At 33.1% G+C, this 22,258-nt stretch overlaps 2 protein-coding genes across 4 annotated transcripts; one reads left to right on the forward strand and one right to left on the reverse strand.

Moving 5' to 3' along the window:
• Positions 1-5,028: 5,028 nt before the first annotated feature.
• LOC146897704 (ferric reduction oxidase 2-like) lies at positions 5,029-12,622 on the forward strand. The gene is made up of 8 exons (XM_085738392.1): positions 5,029-5,312; positions 5,434-5,536; positions 5,632-5,829; positions 6,096-6,330; positions 9,999-10,326; positions 10,714-10,957; positions 11,078-11,784; positions 12,307-12,622. The coding sequence occupies exons 1-8, from the start codon at positions 5,117-5,119 to the stop codon at positions 12,444-12,446; spliced, it is 2,151 nt and encodes a 716-aa protein (XP_085594518.1). The 5' UTR covers positions 5,029-5,116; the 3' UTR covers positions 12,447-12,622.
• On the reverse strand, positions 11,779-17,656 carry LOC146897705 (TMV resistance protein N-like). 3 transcript variants are annotated; one of them, XM_085738389.1, is made up of 6 exons: positions 17,107-17,656; positions 15,332-16,430; positions 14,792-15,067; positions 13,618-14,676; positions 13,309-13,473; positions 11,779-12,104 (listed from the first exon to the last, which is right to left on the reverse strand). In XM_085738389.1, exons 1-6 carry the CDS (start codon positions 17,616-17,618, stop codon positions 12,063-12,065), a joined length of 3,153 nt encoding a protein of 1,050 aa, XP_085594515.1. In that variant the 5' UTR covers positions 17,619-17,656; the 3' UTR covers positions 11,779-12,062. The 3 variants fall into 3 exon arrangements, with proteins under 3 accessions (XP_085594515.1, XP_085594514.1, XP_085594513.1); XM_085738388.1 differs by lacking the exon at positions 11,779-12,104 and adding an exon at positions 12,672-13,228; XM_085738387.1 differs by lacking the exon at positions 11,779-12,104 and having other exon boundaries at positions 12,672-13,473.
• Between the last annotated feature and the right edge of the window lie 4,602 nt (positions 17,657-22,258).

A 22,258-nucleotide genomic window follows, 5' to 3' on the forward strand; every position in this document is an offset into this window, starting at 1 on the left:
TAAAATTAAACTTTTATAAATTTTTATTACCCATATATTATAGAAAATATTGATGATTTTTTATGATAAAATGCACAAAAATTAATATGATCGATATTTTTAGACTCAAATTCTCTCTTTAACAGTTTTGATTTAGTCTAACTAATATGACTAATTTAGTGTAAAAAAATTAATATGATTGGTATTTATAGACTGATCAAATTCTCTCTTAACAGTTTTGATTTAGTCTAACTAATTTGACTAATTTAGTTAAAGTTGACACATTTAGTTATAGTTAGCGTAACATTTCATGAGAACTGTTATTCTGTGCAAGGTTTCATGTCATCTCGTTTTACATATATAAACTCGAATCATAAATTCGTACGAGTTTACTTAAAATTAAAATTATATAAAATTTATTATATACATGACATATGTAAGCTAATATAATATTGCAAATAGGTATATAGTGCAAAATATGACTTAATTATAAAGACAAAGTATACATAACCAATATAATAAAGAGTTATGTTCAACTTAGCATCAAAACTACAAAATTAACTTCAAAATCATAAGTTTCGTAAGACTCTAAACCATCCAAAAAAACAAGTTTCACAAGTTTCTAAAGTTGTTAATAAACCTATCCAAAAATTAAACTAGTTAATTTCTTCAAAAGTTTAATCCTTCTAAAGTTTCATAACAACATTATCATCGGTGCCTTCATCTCCAACTTCATCAAATTCTTCTCTATATGATAAAGGGTTTTCAATATTAGAACTAAATACATGGTTTGAACTCACTTCGACGTTAATTTAAGTACCTTAGGCTTGAAAAAAGAATTGGGGTTTGAAAGAAAATGGACCCAAAATAAAAAAGAAAATATTTTTTTAAACATAAACTCGGTCGACTTTACACGAGTTTACAGAGTTTAACACGTGTTAACTCGGTCAACTCGTCAAACATTACAATTTCACTAAAATTACAGAATATGCTAATAAGTACTCTCTCCGGTCACTATTATAAACAAAACTCTACTTTTTAGATACATTGAATAATTAATGTATCTAGTCGTTACTTATACATTCATTATTCAATGTATCTAAAAAGTAAAATTTTGCTTATATCAGTGACCGGAGGGAGTATATGACGATATATTTTTTTTTTTTGTGTGAATAATGTATCATTTGCGAGTAATTGTACAAATTAGTTTTTGGAGTTGAGTGAGATCTCTATATGGATGGCAAAGTGCTCCCTCAAAAGATTAAACACGCATCTCTAAAACTGGACTCGAACCCATAATTTATAGTTAAGCTGAAAAAGACCCTGTGTTCTCTTATCTAAGTGTTTTTGCATTATGAGGGTATTATTTAATAAAACAAACATGACAATATTGTGTTAAAATAAATTGTGCATTCTACTTTTTAAAAGTTAATATATTGTTGTTTTCAATACAAATTTCTACTTTTAAGGCTTTGCTAAGTGGCCATGATATGATAACGGTATAATTACCTATCTTAATCATACGTTGATGAGAAAAACCAACAAAATTACTTATCATATTGCGTCTCTAGTTAAATCTCTTATTATAAATATGATCTAGATTTAAAACCAACAAAATTATTTACTGAAAGGCCCCTTTCTACTTCTCAATGCCATTTCTCTTCCATTTACCTTCCATCACCAGTTTCGGTAAACTTAACCTTCCACCACAAAGGGTTGTCGTCACCCTCTTTCTTCCCATCCCCCTATTCAAACAGACTTATATCCCAAATTTCCATATCGATACAAAAGAGAAAAATCTAAACTGAAACACGAGAATGAGAAATGAAACAATGCAGCAGATGCAGCACATGAACATATCTAATCTAACTATTTATGTCATGAAGACAAAAAATCATATATAGGATTTTTAGAGTTGTCTAGTCATCATTTTAGAGTAAAAGTAGTTAGTTCACATGTTTTATTCGAGCAACAATAGAAAAAAAAACCTTGAAACATATCAAAATCATCCAAACGAGACAACTCTGTTACCGTATTATGCTTATTACAAGTTTTATCATGTTATTTCTTGGAGCATAGTCGTTACATACATCTTATTGATGAAAAATGGGATAAGGAACGAAGAAAATGAGAATGATTAACAAGTTGAAGAAAGAAGGAGAATTGGCACATGTTTGCCACATGATATAGTTATCATCTTTTAATCTCATCCATTCCCTTTTAATTTAATGGCTACCATTCATTCCTTTCATTCTCACATACAACTATCATTCTCACTTGATATGACATGTATGTATGTATGTATGGTCAAATGATAATAGTAGTTGTTATTTTTCTTTTGACAAAGTAGTAGTTATTTTGAAAGGAAGGAATTAGCGTGACTTAGACTCTGTTCAATAAAAAAATAGTGAATAACTAACTAGTAAGTTAAGTTATAACGGATGGACTTATAATGGATAGCGACTAAGTTAGCTGATTGAATTTGTAGTGTTTGATAAAATTAGAGGTTGAATTAGCGTACATATTTAATTAATATTTAATTTTTTCAATCGAGGTTACAAAGGAAAATTGAGATAATTTGTGATAAGTTATAAACTACTTGAGTTAGCTTATAAAAAATACATTAAACTAAAAATAAGTTATAAAATATAAACATAAACTCATGAAAATGTGACGATTATCAAACAAATCATTTTTTGGCCAAATAACCTTATAAGACATACTGTCAAAAAAAAAAAAACCTTATAAGACATAAGTTACAAATTATATGCTCGAAAATAAGTTTGTCAAACATATCCTTAATATCTTAATCCCACACTGCATTGTTTTCATTCGGCAATCGGCATTAATCACAACACTAAGACAGTTACGTAGCTCCCATTCATTTTTCTTTTTTTGATGATACGTAGCTCCCATTCATGTCAACGATTCACATTAATATTTATTTTCTGTCACACGTAATCTTATCAAAAAAACAAATACAGTGATTAACATATTAATTTCTAGGGTTAAATATGTTTTTGGTCCCTATAAATATACCAACTTTTCATTTTAGTCCCTCTAAAATTTTCCTTCAACTTTTAGTCCCTATAAAATTTTTAATCACTACTTTTGGTCCCTATTTTAAAGTAAAATCATATGTAGAATTCATATTTTTGAATAAAATTTTGCAGAAAAATTCATAATATTATAAGAATCTCTCCCAAAAAAATTTAGAATTTTTTAACAAAACATGAATTTAATATGAATTTTTATATTTTTTATGGTTAAAAATTCATATTTAATTTGTGTTTTGTTAAAAAATTCTAATTTTTTTTGGAAAATATTTTTACAATATTCTACACATTTCTGCATAATTTCATTAAAAAAATACAAAAATTAACTTTAAAATAGGGACCAAAAGTAGTGATTGAAAATTTTATAGGGACTAAAAGTTGAAGGAAAATTTTATAGGGACTAAAACGAAAAGTTGGTATATTTATAGGGACCAAAAACATATTTAACCCTAATTTCTACATTCCAAACTTTGTACGTTGCATAGGGACGTGAACCATGCTTTGTTGTTTTTATTTTTCTGGGTCGCAAGCTTAGTAGCATTTTTCCTGTCCCTTTTTTCATGTTGTCTATTACTCCATCCATCCGATCTCAATTACAAGTGGTTTTTTACTTTTTAAATTTATTGAATAAATGATATATCTAGTTTATAATATCGATCACATACAAAATTTATTTAATGAATTTAAAAAATAAAAAGTTATTTATAAGACTCCTTTGTTATTTCCAACTATATTAATTACTATTTCTTTATCTACGTACATACATCTATTTATTATACATCTTTTTTTGTCCTTAAATATAGGAGCCGTTTTTACAATTTTATCCTTAAGAGAGAGAGTTAATTTATGTTTCCAACATAATATTTATTGTTGATTGAAGAAAAAGATGCAAAATAAATAAGGGTATGTTGGTAAAGAAATAATTAATGTACTTGGAAATACCAAATGGGTCTTATCAAAATGGACAAATTTTTCTCTCAAAAGGGTCTTATAATTAGGGACGGAGGTAGTATGTTAAAAACATAAAACAACTTTCTCTCTCTTAAAAGATAAAATTGTGAAAACAATAGTGATTACAAACAACTTTAATACAAATATGAACTTTTTAATTCACGTGATTTTGTGAAAAGGTTCCGGACAAAGGTGGTATTATTTTCTATTTAGAAAAAAACATAACTACTCCATTTGGTCCTATTTACAAGAAACAATTTACTTTTTAGACACATTAAATAATTTATGTATTTGGTTTAGGTTTTTGACTAGATACATACATTATTCAATGTATCTAAAAAATCAACTTTATCTTGTAAATAGGACCGGAGAGAGTATTATTTTCTACATAATTATTTTTCTTAATAAGCGTGCACTTCTTTAAAAAATACATAAAGATAGCAGGAGTATATATTTTTGGGATAATGATACACCATCTCTGATCAAAGACAACAAAAAAATAAGTATTTCCTTCGTCCTAAAATATAAACAAAAGTTGGTCAATAAAAATTAATGTATTTAGTTCAAAATTTATACCAAATACGTAAACTTATGTTGATCAATTTTTGCTTATATTTTGGGACGGAGGGGTATTTTTTTTACAAGGGAAAACAACTCCAAGTTAAAAAATATATTTACAAATAATTTTGCATTTATCTCACTCTACATTTATCTCACTCTAAAATGATGGGTGGGAGATTTTTTTTGTCCTAGTAGCTAAAAATACGGATAAGTAAGAAATTCGGAGTTCAAATATCAACCCTACCTAATATGATGTCTATACCAACTACATTATGTTTACGGGAGAGATGGTGAGAGATCTATCAAATCAAATTATACAAAAAATATTTTGTCTACATTCTGCCTCTACTTCGAAAATACTTATAAAGTAGCAAATTGTCCCATTATAATAATTCTACTTATTCCCTTAAAAAAAAATCTACTTATTTTTGTCAAAAAAAAATTCTACTTATTATTTACTATAAATACGCAAAGTTAGACTCAGATTCTCATTGATATGATTCGGTGTCTCTTCTTCTCTCTAAACAATTAAATTTTCACACACAACCGAGAAGAAACAACAACACAAAATGGCTCAAGAAAAAGTGAAAAGGTCACCTACTCAAATAAAATATGGATTAATTCAATCTACAATAAGGTTATTGGTGGTGTTACTGTTTCTGGGTTTAATTTTCATTTTTATAATGATGCCTACATATACTTTCAAACACACATGGAATCCTCAATTCCAAGCAAAGACTAATTCTACATATTTTGGTGCACAAGGTCACTTTCTTATTCAATTATGCTTTTCATTTTTTTGTGTGTTTTCATTCATTTATTCCTATGATGTTGATTAATTAATAACGATATATTAATATTCCTATGATGTTCTAATTAATTTCAGGTTCAAGGATTCTTACGTACACTTTTCCAGTGTTGTTAATTGCCACTTTGGGATGTGTCTACCTCCACATAGCCAAAAAATCAAATGAGAGCAACATGGAAATGTAACATTTTTGTTCTCTAGTCTTGTTAACTTGTATGATTTTTTTTATTTTTTAAAATTATTATAAATCTAATCTTTGAGTTTTTGCACAATCAGTGGCAATGGGAAGAAACATGGGACAACCATATGGAATCGTCCAATGCTTGTAAAAGGACCTCTTGGAATTGTTTCTATCACAGAAATAACATTCTTGCTTATGTTTATTGCACTTCTTGTTTGGTCATTTACAACTTATTTACACAACGACTTTGCAACAATCACATCAAAATCAGAGGCAGAGAATGGCGAGAAAGTGTAATTATTTCTTTTCACCTACATTTTTTTCTATCCCTCAATTACGAGGGAACGACTCTCCAGTAATCTAAAGTTTTGTCGAAAATTAACAGAATGACTAATAATTGTTTAAGTTAGAATTCGAACGCATGTTATCTCGAAATTGGTCATGTTACAATTGTAGTAACATAAAAATTTTTGATCTCACAGTCGTGGTAACGGTTTGATTATGTTGAAAGTGAATTGTGATGTTTTTGTTTGATTATGTTGGTTGTGATTTGTGACAGGTGGCAAGAGAAAATAGAAAGTGTGGCACTAAGGTTAGGTCTTGTTGGTAACATATGTTTGGCATTGTTATTTTTCCCAGTGACTCGTGGATCAACCGTGCTACCAATATTTGGCCTCACTTCTGAAGGATGCATCAAGTATCATATTTGGCTTGGGCACGTGCTTATGACACTTTTCACTGCTCATGGAATTTGTTACATTATCTATTGGGCATCTACTCATCAAATTTCACAGGTTAGTCATCAATTAAGATTTATATGGAACTTAGTTTGATTGCATGGAATCAGTCAATCGTTAGATTTTGATCAGACGTATGAAATTTAGATTTAATTTCAATTTTTTAAAGTTTAAAATTTAAGATTAAAATATAGATCGTTTGATCTTAATCGAATAATCAAGATGTGATTGAGTGTCTTGTAGTTACAACCTAATGATAACACACAATTTTAATCCAATCAATTATAATTATGATTAGGATTATCCTTGCTTACGTGTGATTTAAAAAGTGTATAATGTTTTAATTATCTTTTTTAGGAAGTAATTTTAATACTTTTTTTTAGGAAAGTAATTTTAATACTTTTGTTTAGGATTAAATTCTTCTATGTTCTCTTATCTTAAAATTGAGCATCTCCTAAAGCACAACTCAATTAGTCGAGATGCAGAATTAGAATTCAAACCACATATTTTCTACTTGTTCCCTTTATAAGGGTTGAATATCTAACCACTAACCTAATTGAAATCAATCATTCTTAATTAATGTATAAGTTAAATTACTTGGTCTCTTAACTTTCTTAATTAATGTATAAGTTAAATTACTTGGTCTCTTAACTTTCTATTAACTTTAAAGCGGGTTAATTTAATCTTTTGATGTATGTTTTCTTTAGTCTCTTGATCTATGTAAAAAAACGTAATTTGATCTCCTAAATTATGAACATATATTACTACCTCCGTCCCTAATTATAGGACCCTTTTGAAAAAATAACGGGAATTAAGATAGTGGATATTTGTATTAAATATGTTTGCAATTGCTATTGTTTTTACAATTTTATCCTTTAAGAGAGAGGGTTGGTTTATGTTTTCAACATGTTATTTATTGTTGATTGAAGAAAAAGATGTATAATAAATAGGGGCATGTATGTAAAGAAATAATTAATGTAGTTGAAAATAGCAAAGGGGTCTTATAAAAAGGGACAAGAAAAATTCTCAAAAGGGTCTTATAATTAGGGACGGAGGTAGTATTATACTACGGTAAGAAAGAAATATTGTCTTGGTAATTCTCACCTCATCTCCCTAAAATTCAGCAAGTAGTTACGTATCATAAATAACATTATGATATTAGGAATGAAATAATCATACAAGTCTCAATATCCTTACTAATCATTCTAATAAAAAAAATATCCTTACTATTACCTATATAATCCATAAAGAAAAATTACCAATTACCAATATAGAAAATCATTAAAGAAGATATCTTTCTACCAAAAAAAGAAAAGAGACTTATCATTTCTAGAACGAACGGACATATGTTTGAAGGTTTGATAATGTACATAACTTATTCACTTATTTATGTTGACACTAAGGAGGATGATGTTTTTGTCAAAAAAAGAAAAATTTGAGTATGTTATATTGTGACCAGGGAAAAAATATTTTTTTTTGATAAATGAATTTTCTAAAAATCTAAACAAACACTAAAAATGTTAAAAGTGATTTTTTTTATAAAAAAAATTAATTTTTTTTTCTTTCTAAAAAGTCTGAAACAAACGCACCCGTTATTTATGTTATAAATATTTTTAGCATATACTACAATCAAATAATTTTTGCAAATAAGTTCAAAATAAACTTTTCCCTCAAAACAAAACAAAAAAAAACTCAAAATAAACTCCATTTATAAAGTTTGGATTCACCCTATTTATCTATCTATCATCAGTTTATTGTCCATTTATGAGAGAGAAAAATCAGAAGATTAATAAGACCAATTAGTGGGGTCCACTTATTAAACTGAGTCTCACTAATCTTCAACGTATGTTTATCACTCTCATAAATAGACAATAAATGAAGCATGAATAAATAAAGCAACTCCAAACTTCGATTTATAGTGGTCGATATAGACAATAAACAACGTTGATTAATATTGGTATGAAATTAAGACGATAATATTTAGATGAGTGCTAACAACACATTTTCTAACACACTATTTTTTACTGATTCAAATTCACACGGATTCTACCAAATCATAATGGTTCTAAATAAATTTTGTGGGAGTCATGTATATTTTAAGCATAAAAAATAGTGTGTTGAGAAGTGTTTTGTTAGCATGATCCTAATAATTAATCCTAGATTGTTGTGAATTTTTTTTTTCTGCCCCTATGACCAAAAAAAATGATACATCTGCCCCTAGTTGAAAATTATTATCGTAAATGCCCTTGTTCTTCATTTGAAATGGCGAGCATGTCATTTTTTCAAACTTTCTCTGCAAGCTAGCAGGCTTTTTCCTGTACAACTCTGTGTTCCTAATTTTTTATCTTGTTCTTACTTTGAAATGGCGAGCATGTAAATTTTTTTTTTCCATGTTCCATATCTAAAATGGCGAGCATGCCATTATTGTTTTTTAAGTATTTTTTTCTTGCTGGTCCTTTCAAATGGCGAGCATGCAATAATTTTTTTTTTGAGTATTTTTTCTTGCTTGCTTTCAAATGGCGAGCAAAGGCCTTTTCTTTAAAAAAAAATGCGAGCATGCCTTTTCTTTAAAAATCCTTGTTCATTCATCACAATACATATAAAATAAAACAAAATAAACAAAGACAAATGGAATTAGGATTTCCCCTGTGATGAACCAATAATTCGCCAGCAAAGTGCTATTTTCCACTAGTTGCCATTTTCAATTTGTACAGCTTGCTGCAATATTTAACAAAAAGTTAAATTAGATTTAATATTCATCTTACATTCATTGTACCAAAAGAAAAAAAATACTCAAAAAAAAATTATTGCATGCTCGCCATTTGAAAGGACCAGCAAGAAAAAAATACTTAAAAAACAATAATGGCATGCTCGCCATTTTAGATATGGAACATGGAAAAAAAAAATTACATGCTCGCCATTTCAAAGTAAGAACAAGAGAAAAAATTAGGAGCACAGAGTTGTACAGGAAAAAGCCTGCAAGCTTGCAGAGGAAGTTTGAAAAAATGACATGCTCGCCATTTCAAATGAAGAACAAGGACATTTACGATAATAATTTTCAACTAGGGGCAGATGTATCATTTTTTTTGGTCATAGGGGCAGAAAAAAAAATTTATGTTTGTTTCGTAAAACTAGATTGAACTATATGAAATCAGATCTAAAATTAACATCACCTTAAAAAACAATATAATTAACATCTTAGTTCTAGAAATAGTTTTTACACAAAGATGTAGAATATAAGTGTTTATACTATTATAAGTAAATAGTTTGCTACTCTTAAATATTTCGTTGGAGTTTTTTTCTTTTTCTTTTCAAAAACAACATCATATCATGTCAATAACTCAATATTTTATTATTTTGTGAATAATAGTAGAAAATTATGAACTTTTATGATTTTTGTGAATGAAAAATAAAATTAGTTTGACGGGCTGCTCCGCAAACTCACCAAGGGGCGGTAGGGTGACAATTTTAACTCGGCCACCTAAGTTGGCTTACCTCGCTCCATTTTTTACGGGTTAAAAGAGGCTCGGGTCTAAATATGACGGACCAGACTGATTTGTCATCCCAACGTGAGACCTAAGCAAAAACTAGTCATGATGTTATTGAACAACTCTTTTTTTTTTTTTGAGGGAAATTATTGAACAACTCTTATGAATGCTTTTGAACATATTTTTGTATGCAATATTGTATTTAATTCATAACGCTGTGTCTTTGTTTCATTGTAGATGCTGAAATGGGACAAAGTTGGAGTATCAAATGTGGCTGGAGAGATATCTTTGCTTGCTGGTTTAGTCCTATGGGTTGCAACCATTCCTTACATTAGGAGAAAATCCTTTGAGCTATTTTTCTACACTCATTACCTCTACATTATCTTCATCATCTTCTTCATCTTTCATGTTGGCATTTCCTTTGCCTGCATTATGCTCCCTGGTTTCTACCTCTTCATGGTTGACCGTTACCTACGGTTCCTACAATCTAGGCGCGAAGTTCGTTTGGTTTCATCTCGTGTTTTGCCGTGTGAAACCATAGAACTCAACTTCGCTAAGGGACATGGTAATTTGCATTATCTTAAATTAGACTCTTGTGACCTATTTGGCTTGCTTTATTTGAACTTATCTACTATTGGTACAGTTTGGGAGAGCTTATGGAGACTACTCATGACATGTTCATAAGCTGTTTTCAGCGTATTTTCATTAGTTTTCAAGGATACCTTATAAAAACAACGTAGCTTACATTTAACACAGTTTGACACTATTTTATCTTTTGTTATAGAAATATTGTATACATAAGCGATTATATGATAAGTAGTTATGCTATAAACACTTAATCAAGTTGTTTATCCAAACAAAACCTTGATTCATGAGAAATGACAATTTGCTTATCTATTTTGACATCGTTTAATTCATGTAGCTGACTCATAATGTGATATGTTTTTGGCAGGATTGACGTATAATCCAACAAGTGTGATGTTCATAAATGTACCAAGCATATCAAAGTTGCAATGGCATCCATTTACCATTACTTCTAATAGTAAATTGGAATCTGAAAAGCTAAGTGTTGTCATTAAAAGTGAAGGAACTTGGACAAAAAAGCTCTACCAGTTGCTTTCAAATCCTTCGCCTATCGATCGCCTTGCAATATCTGTTGAAGGTCCTTATGGACCTGCTTCAACCAATTATCTAAGGTCTAACACAAGTTTAAATTTAAAATTATTTTGGAATATATGTAAGATTGCCTTTTGATTTGTAAGAAAATAATTTCATTGATTTTATCATAGTAACTTCTGTTTGTTCTTATATATCAGGTATGACACACTTGTGATGGTGAGTGGAGGAAGTGGCATCACACCATTTATCTCAATCATTAGAGAGCTAATATATCTTAGCAATACATTCAAATGCAAAACACCAAACATTGTCCTAATTTGTTCATTCAAGAACACTTCATGTCTATCAATGCTAGATTTGATCCTACCAATTTCTGGCACACCATCTGACATTTCTAATATTCAACTCCAAATTGAGGCATACATCACAAGAGACAGAGAGTTTAAACCAGATAGCTCAATTCATCCTCAAACTTTATGGTTTAAGCCAAATCCAACAGATGCACCAATACATGCTATGTTAGGTCCAAACACTTGGCTTTGGCTTGGTGCCATAATATCATCTTCTTTCATTATCTTCCTTATCATAATCGGGATCATTACTCGATACTACATTTTCCCGATCGATCATAACACGAATAAAATATTCTCATATCCTTTAAGGGTGTTCCTTAACGTGCTAGTAATATGTGTGTCGGTAGTTGTTGTTGCTAGTGTAGCAGTTATTTGGAACAAGAAACAAAATGCTAAAGAAGCAAAACAGATTCAGAATTTGGAAGGGTCGTCACCAACAGTGTCACCAAACTCAATGATTTACAATTCAGATAGAGAATTGGAAAGCCTTCCATACCAGTCACTTGTACATGCCACCAATGTCCATTATGGTGCTAGACCTGATCTTAGAAGTAAGTCATCTATCTCCATTTTCTTAACAAGTTACTAGCATTTTTAGTCTCTATAATATGGGGTCAATCTGGTTTTTAGTCCCTCTAATTTTTATGTTAATGATTTTATCCCTAACATTTAGAACTGGCAGCGAACTATGCCGACTCGTTTTTGGATAGTCCATGACGACGGGCTCAAGTTTTGCAGGCCCGGCCAAAAATGCCGAAATGACAAACGGACCCAAAATTTCTTGTTCACGCCCTGCTTTTTTATGGGTTGCCACATTTTGCCAGCTCTACTAACAATTAAGATTTTCGCACTTTTTAGTCCTTCGTGAAATCTGATCAAACAAAAATGCAATGTGTCATTCTGACGAGGAAATTTCATAATTTATGAATCATCAATAATAATTTAAAAATAAAAAATAAAAGAATTAGAAAATCTGTCGATGCAGAAGCTACAAGATCGAAGAACCATTTTATGTTCATCACTTGGTTTTCAAGAATTGAAATCAGTAATCACTTTTTTTTTTTTTTTTGCAGGACTTCTATTTGAAATCAAAGGGTCAAGTGTAGGAGTTCTTGTTTCAGGACCTAAACAAATGAGGCAGGAAGTTGCATCCATTTGCTCATCTGGTTTAGTTGAAAATCTGCATTTTGAGTCCATAAGTTTTACATGGTGATTTTACTCATTTTGATTCATAGGATGCAAATCATTCATGATCAATCTCTATAGTAGGACTTCATTTTAATTGCCTTGATTCAAAAATCTGTAAAGTTTGTTTGTCAACAATAACTGGGACTTCTTGTTTACCATATATGATATGAATGAAGTTTTCTGATATCTTACTTCTCATAAGCATCAATGCTCTCAACAAGACCAAAAATAAAAAATAAAAAATACAAAATGGAGAATTAGAAGTTTATGCAGCACATATAAGGCTCACAAGTAATTCCATGAAAATTTGTTTACAAGTCCCATAACATCGGATCTGGGTTGCATGCAGTCACAACCACGTGACTGTGCACAGTCAGCCATATCTAAATCGTCCGATCAAAGATCAAACAGTTCAAATTACAAGCTCGATATTTTAGATTTAAAATATAACAAAATCTACATTGAAATCATCGGACGGTACAAATTTGGCTAACTGCGTGCAGTCACGCTGCATACAACCCAAATCCTATAACATCATTAGCATGGCAATATTGTCAAGGTCTAAACTAGAGGTATAATGTGAAAGCCTATTAATAATTTCGGTAAATATCTTCAACATCTTGCTTACATACCAACCGACAACCACACCCCACTACTCGTAACTCACTACAACAATAAGTTTTCAAGACAAACTCAATTTCACTGCAGTCACCGCCTTCATAAAATCTGTCGCGACATTCATCGATGGTCAGATAGAGAATATAGAGGTGACGGACATATGGTTCCATAGGAGGTAAATCCCTGGAACTGATAAGCAACCTACCCTTTTGTCCATACAAGTAACAATCTACTTCATGACGACAAAACTCAGGTTCAGCAAAACTTACCAGCATGAAACACAATGCAAATCCCACCCATTCAGTTGGAGGACAATTACGAGGGACTGACATATTTGTAACAGAAACATATTTGGAAGGTGTAAACCATGAGGGAATTTCACTCCCTGTGATAAGCATGTCAAATCTTGCTTTAGGTAGACCATGTTCTCGTTCCTGTATGTAACACATAAATATAAAGTTTAAAAAAGCCCTGTTTGGATAAACAACTTATGCATGTTATAAACTGTTTATAACACATAAATATAAAGTTTTAAAAAGCCATTATTTTGAAAAGGTTAGGGAAGCAAGGATGCAAACCTCCATAAAGTTCTTCAGTATTCTAGGAAAATGCGAGTATGGTTGTATCCGTGATGCAAAGAGACGGCATGGTCTAGATAGATTGAATCTGGAAGCTTCGAATGAAGCGCAATTACTTGCATCCAATTCCCTCATACTTGATGGAAATTCTGGCAACTTCTTAAGACTTTCACACCAGCTTAAGCCAAGATGTTCAAGCTTTGGAAGTTTTGAAATGCAACTTGGTGCACTAACAAAATTGTTTCCAGAGAGATTTAAAACAACCAAGGAAGATAAGTTGGAAAAATCTTTTGGCATTGATTCTTCAGATAGATTGCAGTAACTTAAATTTAAATTCCTCAATGAAGGTAGAGGTAATTTTGGTGGCAATCTAAATCCATTAGGTTCTTGTGGAGTACCTAGAAGTTGTGTAAAGGGTAGGAAAAATGTATTCACTGACTTAGTAACTGGTCCTTTGCAACCAGAAAATGATATTACTTTAAGGTTTTCTAGATAAAAAACCGATGAAGGTAGTTCTTTAATAGCAGTGTCATTTGCAATAAGTTCCTCCAAAGACTTCATTTCCTTTAAACCTTCTGGAAAACTATGGAATTTTGAGCAGCCAGAAACATTCAGAGTTAAGAGGGACTTCAATCCACTTATTGTATCTGGAAGACAAAAAAGGTTCTTGCAATTTTCTAAATCCAGGCTAAGAAGGGATACAAGAAATCCAAGTGAAGATGGAAGTTTTTTTATAGCAGTTTCCTCTAAGGAAAGCATTGATAGATTTTCCATACTTTCATCAAACTCTGGAAGATGTTTAAATTCACAGCAACCAGAAAGACTTAAACCCTTCAATGAACTCATCTCTATTTTACATGGAAGTGTTTTGAGTCTTTTGCAGTCTTTCAAATTCAGTAGAGAAAGTTTCTTTTGGCTTAAAAGGGAAGGATGAATCTCAGTTAAGTTTGTACAACCTTCAAGAACCAGGAATTCAAGATTTGGTACACCAACAAAGTCGGGTGATCGCTTTAGAGACTTCGAAAAGCTCAAGTTGATGGACTTCAGATTTTCAAGAAACTGATCAAAATAAAGATTGTAAGAAACTGATCTAAAAGAATTATTATGATAATAATGAATAGATGAGAAAAGCATATTAAAAAAAAAAAAACGGGTGCTGATAAAGAGTCTTTACCTGTGTTCCATACCAAAGTTGTTCTATTTTGCTATGATACAATTTTAGGTAAACAATTTCATCCAATTGATTAGTGAGTGGCAGGGTTTTCAAAGGACAACCACTCCAAACAAGAACTCTTAGTGAACTAGGGAAGCAGTTTAGGCCAAGGGGAAGTTTTATTTCACATAATTTGAGTAACCTTAGCTGACTTATTTTGGAGAAGGCTTCAATCTTCCAGCTTGCTTCATATGGTTGAACTAAGTCCATAACTATGCCTTGAATTTTATCAGTTCCCTATAAAGTCAGAATGATAAGAAAACATTACAGTCCATTTACCTCTCATGTTTCAAGTTTTAATTTTCACTAAGTTCAGAACTACCATTTATTGGTACAATTTCTGAAAACAGATCTAACATTTTCAGAAACTTGACAAATAAGCTCAAGCACAAACTTTAAAAATAATGAAAATTTTCCATGCATCATTCAATTTGTATCCCTATACCACATTCATGTATGTAAAACCAAAGATAGAATAGATGTTGGAATTTCGGAACATACCTTATTTTTTCTCAATACTTGATCAATGTCCTTTTGAGACCATAACCTACTGCGTTTTCCAGGATCATTTGGAGATTCTTGAAACACAATATTCCTTCCCATTTCTTGAAGCAAATCATGCATCCGCAACTTATTGTCCCCGCTATCCACAGTTACCAAAGATCTTTCGATCAAAATATCAATTCCAATTTTGGGATAATAACCACAATCTTCTAATATTTCTATTACTCCATCTTTGTCCATTCCTTTGAAGAAACAGGCAATATCTAGAAACATATTTTTCTCCATAGATTCTAAACTATCATAACTTATTTTCAATGTATCCTGGATTTTGGAGTGAGGAACACTTTTTATTTGTTCTAAAGCACTATGCCAAACCTCGACCGTTCTTCCATGAAGATGTGAACCTAATACCTCAAGTGCTAATGGAAGACCTCTTGTATATTCAACCACTTCTTTGCACAAACTCAAATACTCTTCTTTAGGTTGATTTTCTTTAAAGGCTTTCAAACAGAAGAGCTTAAGTGCTTCATTTTTTACTAAGCCTTTAGCCTTATAAGTTTCATCCACTCCATGTGTCATTAACAAGTGTTTATCTCTACTTGTGATTATAACCCTACTTCCTGCACCAAACCATTCTTGCTTCCCGGCTAAACTCTCCAATTGGCTTAATTCGCTCACATCATCAAGAACAAGAAGAACCTTTTTGTTGTTGAAGGAGTTTGCCAATATCTTTTTGCCATCATGAACGTTGTAAAAATCATTGCTTCTTATATTAAGATGAGAAAGAAGTTCCATTTGGATGTGAGCTAAGTCATTTGTCTTAGAAACTGTTTCTCTAATGTCTGCAAGAAAGCAACTAACCTTGAATTCGTTTTCGATCGCTTCATAGACTAATCTAGCAATAGTTGTCTTTCCAATGCCGCCCATGCCCCATATGCCTATGAAGCGAACGTTGTTTAACCCCATTCCTAGTAGCGAATATACTTCCTTTATCCGCGAATCAATTCCAACAAGGTTATCTGTGCAAACCTTCAATTTAGGAATCAGTTTTTTCTGAATATGTTCAACTATTGTTTCCACCAATGATGCCTCATGCCTGCACATAGAGGGAAGGAAATGAGAACTGTATTAAACCAAAAACAGAATCTTATTTTATATTTTGGAAATTCATGGTGAAATGAGAAGCTTAAGTATTGCTACAACAATTTCAAGTTTAATTTTCAATGCACTGCTACACAATACCATATGTTTCTAGATTAGCAACAGAAGAAACGAATGGAACACATCTTGATCCTTTATAGGAATAATGTTTACGATAACAACCATAATTCTCAGCAAAATGGATAACACAATACCCTAACTCTCAACCATCATGTATTGATTTTAAATATACAACGTTAAAGTTTAAATGTCCCTCAATGGTTTGATCTATAGTTCTTATTGACTTTTCTGTATTTCTAACTATTGGATTATCTGTCTATCTGATCAACTCGCCTTACACACTCGACTCTCATTGTTCCTACGAGTCTTGCAACACACAGTTTTAAATTGCAGTCTGCGGATGAAATTTAAAGGTTTTAGAGGTCTCTTCAACGATATCACAACTACAATTGTGACTACATCGACCACATTTTCCTACATTTTGCCACAGTATCAAGTTTGCAGCCTAACTGCAACCGCAATTTGGAACCATGGTGCCACAAATGTTCTATCAGTAAATCAATAAGAATAAAAACAGTAAGTAAAAAAAACTGAATGATGAGACCACTAACCGGCCCTTAGAGCCCCAACCAGAGTAACCAGCAACTTCTCTTAAAGCATCTCTCCATCTTTCCACTTTCATTCTATCTTTTCTGAATTTTTCTTCATGTTTTCTAAAAGCTTCATCAAAGCTTCCTCTCTGATGCCTAACATCAGAGGGATCAACACCATAGAAGATCGGAAAAACAGCTTGACCAAAAGTCTTACTGCACTCAACAATCTTTTTTAGCTCATCCAAACACCATGTTGAGGAAGCATAGTTTGGTGAGAGAATGATGATAGCAAACATAGACTCTTCAATGGATTTATTGAGTTCATATGATATCACTTCACCCCTCTCAAGATCATGATCATCCTTGAATGTTTTGATCCCTCTTCTTTCCAATGAAGCAAAAAGATGGTCAGTGAAACCATGGCGAGTGTCCTCACCTCTAAAACTCAAGAAAACATGGTTGGTCCATTTCGATGTTTGTATGGAAATAGAAGATGATGAAGAGGCTTCATCTATGGTGGTATATGCCATTAATTATGAATTATCCTTACAATGATGATAGTTTTGGTGCCAATGCAATTCAAGATTCATATAGATATAAAGAAATGATAAAGTTGACTAAAGAAGTGTGAACAAAGTCGTAAGTCTTTGTAGGAAAGAGCATAGAAGCTTGGTTGCTTTCAAATCCTCACCTACTTACTTTGTTTCTTTGATTTATAGAGATTTTGATATCAAAATGACTTGAAAATAAATGGAGTAAGAAAAGCCTAATGATGTGAAAAAAAGTTGAGAATGACTTATCAGTACAGTAATCAGATTCCATTTTTATTTTACTTTTACTTTATTTTGTTATTCCTTTTACTTTAACTCTTGAATTATTGCTTTCATCAATAACCTTGACACATTAATTTTAGCACCATCGAATTGCAAGAATTTACAATAAATTATACTTTGTAAACATTAAGAAAAGTTCAAGATTTTTACCTAGTAAAATACCTAAACTACTGAAGAGATAGAGGTAATTCTCCTTCCAAGGATTTTTCCTTGAACAAAAGGTTTTTCTCCTTTTACAAAAGAGTACTTTGGAGGTTTCTTCATGGCAATTTCCCATTTCATCAAAGCCATATGTAAGGGTCCCTGAAACACAGAAAAACAAAACATCATGCTTTTACATATTCTAGAAGCATGCTTTTGGAAAAGAAATTATATGAGCTAATAGCAAACATGAGATGTTTTTGAAAGGTGAAATTGCCCTTTACACTTCAAATGCATATTTTGATTCTCTCCGTGTTTGACGAAATCACGATGGCTCATCGTGATTTTGCCAAAATCATTGTCAATCTAAACATGTACTCAGACTATTAGAATTATTAGAATATCATTGTCATTATTAGAATATTATTGTTATTATTAGAATATAATTGTCATTAAATAGTCATGATTGTATAGCAAATATACAGAGAAACTGACATTGTATATGTATCATTGAAAATCAATAGAAAGGCAAGGCCTATCATTCCAATATGGTATCAGTAAGCATAGGTACTGATCCTAAACCCTAATTGTGCCGCCGTTCTCCTCACATAACCGGCTGCACAACCTTCTTCTTTCTCTCATCTCACCCACGCTGTTCTGATCAGCTTTCTTTCTCTCATCATGTCTGTTGCACAGTCATCTCCCTCCTCCTCTCCCAAATCTTCCTCCTCCTCTCCCAAAAACTCTGCAACCACGCAGAATACCAATCCTCCCATTCATCCCGCATTCACCATCTCTAACATCACCAATTTTATCAAAATTACCCTAAGTATTGAAAAGGGTCAATACAACACTTGGTCTGAACTCTTCAAAATCCATGCCCGTGTTCATCAAGTCATTGATCATATCATCCCATCTGAAACCACATCATCTCCTAATCTCAAAGACACCGATCCAAATCTTTGGGCACGTCTTGATGCTGTTGTCCTTCAATGGATTTATGGCACCATTTCTGATGACCTTCTTCACACCATCATTGAGCGGGATTCAACCGCGGAAAATGCGTGGAACAGATTGTTCAACATTTTCTATGACAATAAAAATTCGCGGGCTCTCTACCTAGAGCAAGAATTTTCTAATGTCCATATGGAACAATTTCCTGATGCATCCACCTATTGTCAACATCTCAAATCTCTGTCTGATCAACTCTCTAATGTTGGTGCTCCCGTGTCTAACGAAAGGCTTGTTCTTCAACTTATTTCTGGCCTAACAGATGCGTATGCTACGGTGGGTTCACAAATCCGTCATGGAGACACTCTTCCACCTTTTTACAAAGCTCGTTCTATGATTATCCTAGAAGAAACGGCCAAAGCAAAGAAAGCAGCAAATTCCATCAGCAACTCTGCTTTCGTATCATCTCTTGATGATAACGCAGCCTCAGCAACTCCCTCTCAGCAGCGCAACCACCGTAACAACAACAACAGTGGTGCTGGTCGCGGTGGCCGAAACAATGGTCGTGGTGGACGTGGCAGGGGTAGAAACAATGGTCGTGGTGGAGGTCGTTCCCAGCCTCAGCAACATCAGTGGCCTCAGTTTCCCTCTCAGCAGCCTCAGTGGACCACTCCCACATATCCCAGACAGCAGCAGCAGTGGGCATATCCATGGCAGCCATGGGCCACTCCACCGTGTCCATATCCGACAACCGGTGCTCCCCATCAACAAACAGGCATACTAGGTCCTAAACCTCAGCAAGCTCACATGGCAACTGCTCCACCTCATATGAACAGTCAGCAAGGCTCATCTTATTATGCTCCGACTGACATCCAAGCTGCTATGCATACTCTCTCCATCTCTCCTCCTGATGATCAATGGTATATGGACAGCGGGGCGACTTCTCATATGACGGGCAATGGAGGTAATCTCACATCTTATTTTAATATGAGTAATAATATTACTGTTGGAAGTGGTCATCATATTCCTGTAATTGGTTGTGGTAATGCATCTTTACCCAATTCCCTAACCTTAAACAATGTTTTGCATGCACCAAAACTTATCAAAAATCTTGTTTCTGTCAGAAAATTTACAATCGATAATGACGTTTCTGTTGAATTTGATTATCTTGGTTTTTCTGTGAAGGATTTCCAGACAGGAACGCTTTTAATGAGATGTAATAGTTCTGGCGACCTTTACCCTATTCCCACAAGACCAAACACAACAGCACTACCACCATCCGCCTTTGCTGCTTCATCTAATGAGTTATGGCATAGTTGTTTAGGACATCCAGGAGCTCCTATCTTAAATTCTCTTCATCGAAACAAACTTTTGCTATGTAATAAGTTTCGAAATGATTTCTTTTGTCACTCTTGTCCACTTGGGAAACAAATAAAATTACCTTTTTATAATTCATTGTCAGTTACTTGTATGCCTTTTGACATTGTTCATAGCGATCTTTGGACTTCTCCGGTATTAAGCTCCGGAGGGCATCGTTACTATGTCTTATTTCTTGATGATTTTACTAATTTTTTGTGGACTTTTCCAATCTCAAACAAATCACAAGTACATTCCATTTTTTTACAATTCCGTGCTCACGTTAAAACACAATTTGAACGTGAAATAAAATGTTTTCAATGTGACAATGGCAAGGAATACGATAATGCTCTTTTTCATAAGTTTTGTGAAAAAAATGGAATGTCTTTTCGATTCTCTTGTCCTCATACCTCCCCTCAAAATGGAAAAGCCGAAAGAAAAATTCGTACAATCAATAATATAATCCGAACCCTCCTTGCCCATGCTTCTATTCCACCAGTTTTCTGGCACCATGCTCTTCAAATGGCCACTTACCTACACAACATACTTCCAAACAAGAAACTCACTCTCCAGTCACCCACCAAAATTCTCTACCAAAAAGACCCGTCTTATTCACACCTCAGAGTATTTGGATGTCTTTGTTATCCATTAATTCCGTCCACCACTAGGAATAAACTCCAACCTCGGTCTACACCATGTGTCTTTCTAGGATATCCGTCTAACCATAGAGGTTATAAGTGCTATGAATTGTCAAGTCGTAAAATCATTATTTCTCGGCATGTCATTTTTGAGGAAAATATGTTTCCCTTTTCCACCATGAATGCTCCTACAACGACTGACTATAACTTTTTAGATGATGGCATAATCCCCCTACTTCCCTCACACTTGTACACCACATATCCACCAGCCCCCTCTCCCAACATAACCGCCACCCAATCACCATCACCAGCAGCCCAACAAACTCCTACCCCTCAAACCACGAACCACACAAATGTTCCCCTCTCACCAACCTCCTCGGCCCAACAACCTACACCCACGGTTCAAACACCTTCTCCCTCCCAGACAATGACTCCACAAACAACACCTACCACCTCTTCTCCACCGATTCCAACACCCATTTCCCCTCCTGCACCTCATTCACCTCAAATGAGAACCCGTTCACAACACGGTATTGTCAAACCTCGTACACTTTTCAACCTACACACATCAACCAACCAAATTATCTCTCCTTTACCTACAAATCCCATTGATGCATTAAGAGATCCTAATTGGAAAATGGCCATGAAAGACGAATATTATGCTCTTATTGAAAATAAGACGTGGGAATTAGTTCCTCGTCCCTCTAATGCTAATGTTATTCGAAGTTTGTGGATTTTCAGGCACAAGAAGAAATCTGATGGTTCTTTTGAGCGATACAAAGCTCGTCTTGTAGGTAATGGTGCTAATCAACAATCAGGTGTCGATTGTGGAGAAACTTTCAGCCCTGTCGTCAAACCAGCCACTATTCGCATAGTACTTAGCATTGCAATATCCAAATCATGGTGTCTCCATCAACTAGATGTCAAAAATGCATTTTTGCATGGAAATCTTGACGAAACCGTGTATATGCACCAGCCTCCAGGATTCCGTGATCCACAATATCCTGAGCATGTTTGTCTCCTCAAGAAATCTCTTTATGGTTTAAAACAAGCATCGCGTGCCTGGTACCAAAGATTCACTGACTATGTTGCCACATTGGGTTTCTCTCACAGCATCTCTGATCACTCTTTATTCATTTTTCATCGTGGCCTTGATACTGCTTATATCCTTCTATATGTGGATGACATAATTCTCACTGCCTCATCTGATGCTCTTCGTGACTCTATTATGTCTAAACTTAGTTCTGAATT

Source organism: Medicago sativa, chromosome 8 (genome assembly GCF_051527215.1).
Source record: "Medicago sativa cultivar Bolivia chromosome 8, Bolivia_mono, whole genome shotgun sequence".
Classification (NCBI taxonomy): Eukaryota; Viridiplantae; Streptophyta; class Magnoliopsida; order Fabales; family Fabaceae; genus Medicago; species Medicago sativa.